The 7500-nt window shown below is 38.4% G+C and overlaps 2 protein-coding genes across 4 annotated transcripts in view; one reads left to right on the forward strand and one right to left on the reverse strand.

Moving 5' to 3' along the window:
- gmppaa (GDP-mannose pyrophosphorylase Aa) overlaps positions 1-6176 on the reverse strand; it is a 21515-nt gene extending 15339 nt beyond the window's left edge. Inside the window, exons 1-10 of one of the 3 annotated variants that reach the window (XM_058393295.1) lie at positions 6098-6176; positions 5938-5994; positions 5078-5175; positions 4807-4910; positions 4183-4375; positions 3942-4001; positions 2472-2602; positions 2261-2275; positions 1013-1147; positions 775-872 (exon numbers count right to left, since the gene is read on the reverse strand). In XM_058393295.1, coding sequence (XP_058249278.1) covers positions 775-872; positions 1013-1147; positions 2261-2275; positions 2472-2602; positions 3942-4001; positions 4183-4375; positions 4807-4910; positions 5078-5175; positions 5938-5977 — 874 coding nt within the window. In that variant the 5' untranslated portion in view covers positions 5978-5994; positions 6098-6176. Of the gene's footprint in view, positions 1-774; positions 873-1012; positions 1148-2260; positions 2276-2471; positions 2603-3941; positions 4002-4182; positions 4376-4806; positions 4911-5077; positions 5176-5937 lie in introns of all 3 variants that reach the window. The other 2 variants (XM_058393294.1, XM_058393296.1) reach the window with 2 other exon arrangements.
- A 606-nt stretch (positions 6177-6782) lies between these two features.
- Positions 6783-7500, forward strand: part of LOC131353975 (protein lifeguard 3) — an 11548-nt gene continuing 10830 nt past the window's right edge. The window contains exon 1 of the mRNA XM_058391148.1: positions 6783-6852. The gene's annotated coding sequence lies outside the window, so the exon portion shown is untranslated. The remainder of the gene's footprint in view (positions 6853-7500) is intronic.

Consider the following 7500-nt stretch of genomic DNA (forward strand, 5'->3'; position numbering starts at 1 on the left):
GATTACAGGACTTAAAGGAGTCCATGCCTCGACGGGTCAGGGATGTTTTGGTAACAAAAGGGAACCAACACAATATTAGTCAGGTGGTCATAATGTTATGCCTTGATAGATACTGACCACTGCAGACCGGGAACACCCCACAAGAGCTGCAGTTTTGGAGATGCTCTGATCCAGTGGTCTAGCCATCACAATTTGGCCCTGTTGGTCAAACTCACTCAAATCCTTACGCTTGTCCATTTTTCCTGCTTCTAACATCAACTTTGAGGACAAAATGTTGACTTGCTGCCTAATATATCCCACCCACTAACAGGTGCCATGATGAGCAGTGTTATTCACTGGTCAGTGACCGGTCAGTGCTCAGAGTGTTATGGCCAGTGTATAATGTGCAGTTATTATCTGTTTATATCTCTTAAATGGATTTAAATGTCCACTATATCCATCTCCAAGTGAAAAATATATACTAAAGGTATAAAAGAAGTAACCTTGATGGTATCAACCGAATGGTAAAGTTTAGTCCGATTATTTCTGAGCATTTGAGAAATTAGCGGTTAACATTTCTCCCATCCTGCTTTCAGGAGGAAGATGAAGGTTCAACATGTAGAATAATTAATAAACTTAAATATAGAAGCATATTCATTCCTTATAAAGTTTATACAGTAAAACGGAAATGGAAGAAAAGAAAATCTTTTCTGAAATGATTAAGCAGTGTGTTAAAGGTCATGGGTTCATGGGTCATGGAGTCAAACTAAAGTGAATGGTCAGTAAAGTAATGACCAATTATTTTGGGTCCTCCGTCCTTGTTGGTGGCCAGTCTCTCAGGGTGGGTCTTATGGTACTGGTTCAGATACAGGCGACTGGCATAGATAGCTGACCTGAAAAAAGAAGAGACGTAAAATGGTCAGCATTGGTGTTTGAAAGGTTTCAGAACAGTCGAGTGTGTGATAATCTAATGAACATAATGTTCTATATAACGGTGTAATGCTGTAGAAAGGCACAGTGATTATTTTCTCACCCTGCAGATTTAATCTGACTCCAGAATCGGTCAGTTTTATAGACGTAGAGTTTCTCCTGAGCCGCCAGAGCCGTGAAAATATCCTGCTCCAGACGGATCACCTCGGCTCTCTGCCAGCCATTACACTGCTCGTCTCTGCAGCACACACACACACACACACACCAGTTACTCCATATAATAGTGAGTAAAAGGAGAAATAGAGGATCTCCTAAGGGCAGAAAACTCAGTGCTAAATCTTCCAGTAAAGCAGCTCAGCCATTTCAGCTAAAACAGACACACCAATTCCTCCAGCTTTAATACAGCGCCATTACATTTATCATTATTTTATTGTATTAATTTTTACTGAATTACTTAGCTCCAATAAATTTATTATTATTATTATTATTATTATTATTATTATTATTATTTTATTACTTTTTACTGAATTACTTAGCTCCAATACTTTTATTTTTTATTATTATTTCATTTTATTATTATTTATTTTATTACTTTTTGCTGAACTACTTAGCTCTAATGCTTTTTTTCATTTTATTATTTATTTTATTTTATAGGTTTTTACTAAATTACATAGCTTCATTACTTTTATTATTATTTATTTTATTGTATTAATTTTTACTGAATTACTTAGCTCCAATAAATTTATTATTATTATTATTATTATTATTATTTTATTACTTTTTACTGAATTACTTAGATCCAATACATTTGTTCTAATTAAATGTCTAGTCTAATTTCATCTCTCAGATGGAAATCTACACTGTGTCGAGCGATGGTGTCGTTTTTCCAAACACCTTTTTAATGAACAGATTTCTTCGTACAGAATGAATTAAATGAGGCTCACTGTGTAAAACCTCAAAGTTAGAGATTACAGACTGCCCCCAGCACCCCCTGAACCCACAAACCCACCCCCACCCACACCACCCACCCCCACCCGCACCACCAACCCCCACCCACCCCACAACTGAAAGAAGCTGAACTACAATCCTGGAAAATTATCAGCAAGATGAACACAACAGTGTGGGGTCAGGGGTCGGCGACTGGATGCGGTTACTGCAAGCAAATATCAGATTATTAAAGTTATTTACTTTAAAACTGTAAAAGGTGCCATGTTCTGAACTGATTAATAAAAATCAAGCTGAAATCTTTTCATCTCAAACTTCAAATCATGATGTGGAGCACTATAGTACTACAGTGCAGTGTCTAATTCTACTACACACACACACACACACACACAGCAGCATGACTTACCCCTCGTATGGATACCTGCCGATGGAAAACATCAGACAAAACAAACGACAAAATATATACAAGAGGAATAAATGAATAAAGAAAACAAAAAGGAATAAAATAATGGATGTATGAAAGTAACGGGGGGGGATATCAATAGAGAAAGAGAGAGAGAGAGAGAGAGAGAGAGAGAGAGAAAGAGAGAGAGAGAGGGAGATGGTGTCTCACTCACAGCATGACCTCCTGCTGGTTTTTCCGAAACACGGCTCCGATGTGTTGGAAGATCTCCGGAGTGAAGAGATAAATCCCACAGTTAATGATGTCACTGACGAACGTACTCGGCTTCTCCACATAGTGCAGCACCTGCAGAGGAACAACAAACATCAACAATCTCACAGCACTGTATCTCTCACACACACACACTCTGACACACACACACACACACTATATTGCCAAAAGTTTTGGGACGTCTGCCTTTACCTGCATGAATGTAATATGGAGTTGTCCTGCCCTTTACAGCTATAACAGCTTCAACTCTTCTGGGAAGGCTTTCCACAAGGTTTAGGTGTGTGTTTATGGGAATTTTTGACCGTTCCTCTAGAAGCACATTTGTGAGGTCAGGCACTGATGTTGGACGAGAAGGTCTGTCTCTCAGTCTCCACTCTAATTCATCCCAAAGGTGTTCTATGGGGTTGAGGTCAGGACTCTGTGCAGGCCAGTCAAGTTCCTCCACACCAAACTCACTCATCCATGTCTTTATGGACCTTGCTTTGGTCACTGGTGCACAGTCATGTTGGAACAGGAAGGGGTCATCCCCAAACTGTTCCCACAAAGAGCATGAAATTGTCCAAAATGTCTTGGTATGCTGAAGCATTCAGAGTTCCTTTCACTGGAACTAAGGGGCCAAGCCCAGCTCCTGAAAAACAACCCCAGACCATAATCCCCCCTCCACCAAACTTTACACTTGACACAATGCAGTCAGACAAGTACCGTTCTCCTGGCAACCGCCAAACTCAGACTCATCCATCACATTGCCAGACAGAGAAGCGGGATTGGTCACTCCAGAGAACATGTCTCCACTGCTCTAGAGTCCAGTGGCGGTCAGCTTTACACCACTGCCTCCGACGCTTTGCATTACATTTGGTGATGTATGGCTCGAATGCAGCTCCTCGGCCATGGAAACCCATTCCATGAAGTTCTCTACACACTGTTCTTGAGCTAATCTGAAGTCCATATGAAGTTTGGAGGTCAGTAGCTATTGACTCTGCAGAACGTTGGTGACCTCTGTGCACTGTTCTCCTCAGCATGCGCTGACCCCGCTCTGTGATTTTATGTGGACTACCTCTTCATCTCTGACTTGCTGTTGTTCCCAGTTGCTTCCACTTTGTTATAACACCACTAACAGTTGATGATGGAATATTTAGTAGTGAGGAAGCTTCAGGAATTGACTTATTGCACAGGTGGAACCCTATCACGGTACCAGGCTGGAATTCACTGATCTCCTGAGAGCGAGCCATTCTTTCACAGGTGTGTGTAGAAGCATTTTGCATGCCTAGGTGCTGGATTTTATACACCTGTGGCTATAGAAGTGACCAGAACACCTGAATTCAATGAAATGGAGGGGTGTCCCAAAACTATTGGCAATATAGTGTATATTTACACTCAGTAGTGTTAAGTGTGTGAACACTGAGCTCTACCTCACCTCACTGGTTTGTTCGTTCTCCACGATACAGCCGTAGTTCAGTGACTGTTTCCTGTTGGCCTGTGGGCAGAATTGAACACACACACACACACACACACACATTATAAATAGCTCTATTCCTGCAGTGATATATTAGTGATCTACTCGACTCGATCGGATTTAACGTTCTCAGAGGTGTGAACTACACACAGGTGTATTTACTAGTCGCGTGTGTGTCTGTGTGTGTGTGTGTGTTAATAACCGTGGTAGCGAGGATGATGAAGCTGTTGGCATCTCCGTGTTCCTTCTGGAAGCGCAGCATGTCCTCCAGAGGAAACTCCGAGCACACATCTGCATTCAGGACGAAGAACTCCTGAGGAGAACCGGACAGGATCTGATCTCTGAAGTGATAGATCCCTCCTCCTGTTCCCAGAGCCGCGTACTCCTGCAGGTACCTCAACACACACACACACACACACACACACACTTTTATAACCAGCTCATCATGTGTGTATTCTACTTTTCCTTTTCTTCATCCCTTCTTTTTATTCTACTTTCATTTATTCTTTTTTCATCTCATTTCTAGTTTTAGATTAGTTTCTACTTCTGACTTTTTCCATCTTTTTTTCTCCTTTTTCCACCAATTCTGTTTCTCTTTATGATTTTCTGATATTCTCTCATGCTGTGAATGTGACACCATCTCTCTCTCTCTCTCTGTCTCTCTCTCTCTCTCTCTCTCCACTCACACATGTAAAGCCAGTCATGTGATATAACTTCTAGACATAATTATAACAATCTATTCTCCATGCATATGTATGATATGTATATTAGAACCACGCCCATATCCTCATTCCACGCCCACTGCACTGCATCAGTGATTACTGACCTCACTGGGATTTTAAACTCCTGCTGTGTTGAGGATAAGAAACGGTTCAGCTCCTCGTTCGGCTGATAAAATCCGATCAGTAAGATCTCCTTCATGTTCGGAACCTGTTCATAAAAATAAGCTCTTCATCATCATCATCATCTTCACTACAGCATGCAATCTCACCACAAACACTAACAGCTCCTGTGTGTTTACAATAATAACATTAATAATAATAATAATAATAATAATAATAATAATAATAATAATAATAATAATAGTAATAGTAAACCTTAGCGCAGGCCTCGATGTGGTGTTGGAGCATGGGAACTCCTGCCACAGGAAACAGCGGTTTTGGAACCTCGAAAGAGAGCGGGCGGAACCGCGTACCTGTCTCACACACACACACACACACACACACACACACACACAACATCATCATCATCACACTTCCACATATTTCATCATACTTTCCACCTTTTTATTCTTTATTTCTGTTTTTTATTATTTTTTTAATTTTTCTTTCTGTTTTTTCTTCCTATTTCTCCATCTCTCTGTCTCTCTCTCCATTTCTCCATCTCTCTCTCTCACACACACACACACACATCCACCTTTTAATTTTTTTTATAGATCCATCGTTGTATTATTAACAATGAAGATGAAAGACAAATTTCTTTATTTATTCATCTAAAAGATTGAAATCCACACATCCTAGTTATTTATTTTTATTTTTATTTGTTTTTTCATCGTTCATAAATTCAGAATCAGTAATAAATCCGTTTTCAGGTCTAATTCGAGTTCAGGTCCATTTCCTTTTACTAGATTTAATTTAAATAAATGAATGAATGAATATCTGTGGATTTTAATCGATTATATGAATTCAACCATGTTTTATAATCATTAATAAATAAAAATTCACCCCCCCTTTTTTATCTTTCACTCTCTCTCCCTTTTTCTTTCTATGTATTTTTCCGTCTTCTGTTTCCATTCCCTTTCTCCTCCACCTGATTCTCTCTATCTTTCCTCCTGCACTCCTGCAATGTAGTTGGAGTAGATGAGATGTATTAGAGGTGAATAAATGAGACACTGGACAATGATCTGTTTCTCCTCCACTCCTGCACTCTCACTCCTCTACTGCAGCTTTACTCTTACCTTTCTGTGCTCCTCCGATGAGAATTACAGCTTTCAACATTCTGACGCTCTCACAGTCTGTTATAAAATAATGGAAATAAACGAAAATAACAATAATTGACCGTAACAGGGAGACTGTTTACATATAAATAACTTCTACAGCTTATTATCATCACCGCACCGTGTCTGTGTTTACACCTGCAGCACTTCCGCCTTTACTGTCACCCACACTTCCGGGTTTCAGATGTCAAAATAAAGGTTTCAAGATAAAAGTCCTCTAGGCAATCGTAATGATTATTACCACTGATAAAAAAAAACAAAAATAAATAATAATAATAATAATAATAATAATAATAATAATAATAATAACATACAATATTTTGAGAGTAAAAAAGAAAAGTTCGGGAATCAATATGATTATTTTGCCTAAAAATCTGTAAAAAGTCTGTAGTGGACTGTACATGGACTTTCTGGATTTGTATCAGTACCAGAATAATAACAATAATAACATTAAGACATTATCTTGCATATATTATTATTTTAAAGTAATATTACAGGAATATAGAATCTATACCATGACATTCTGAGGAAAAAAAGTTATGATTAGATTACTATTATTATTATTGTTGTTGTTGTTGTTGTAGAAATATAGTGTGGAAAATTGGACCAAAGAAAAAAAATATTTTCCAACAAATGTTTGTTTAATTATTCATGTGTTTGTTATTTTGACAGTTAGTTAGTTAGTTAGTTAGTTAGTTAGTTAGTTAGTTAGTTAGTTAGTTAGTTAGTTAGACAGACAGGTAGACTGTAACTGTAGACTGTAGGTAGGCTGTAACGCCGTAGTTCCCGAGATGCGCATGCGCAGAGCAGTGTGCGAGTCCGCGCGAGACGGCTGCGCGAGCCCAGGCGTTAAGAGAGCTGTGAGAACTCAGAGCGGTGAGTCTTCACTATTACACCTTTATTCTCTTTAAATTACTTTTACACACGATATAAACATTCTCTAGTTCATTTCACACACTGTATTAAAACATCTTACAGCACCGACATGCCGCAACCCGGACTTTATTATCCAGAATAACGGTTACATTAAAGTTTTTCTTGATATTTTGGTCTAAAATTATCCTGATTTAAATAAATAAATAAATAAATAAAGCACACAAACTATATCACCTCTTTCAATAAGAAAACATCTTAACAAAATTATATAGATGCTTTTCAACTATTTATACATAAAAATAAAACCCGTCAAAATTCCTAGCAATAACCAAGTGTATTGGCTGAACCCCAATGTGTTTGTCGTGTATATGTAGTGCACTATGTAGGGTGGAAGCTGTAATCATTCACACCCTAGGTAGTGTACATGTATAGTGAAGAGGTCGTCATATTAAGTGAGGGCATGCGCTGTAAAAATATAGCCGTTTAAACCGTTATAGTATCCATGGCAACCATTTTAAAACGCTAAAGGCAGCAGCTAATTAAAAATAGAGATAGATAGATTTACTGATTGATTAATTGATTTACTGATTGATAAATACACTCATTGTCCATTTTATTAGGAACACCTGCTCATTTATACAGAAATAG

The sequence above is a fragment of the Hemibagrus wyckioides genome, linkage group LG06 (genome assembly GCF_019097595.1).
Source record: "Hemibagrus wyckioides isolate EC202008001 linkage group LG06, SWU_Hwy_1.0, whole genome shotgun sequence".
Lineage (NCBI taxonomy): Eukaryota > Metazoa > Chordata > Actinopteri > Siluriformes > Bagridae > Hemibagrus > Hemibagrus wyckioides.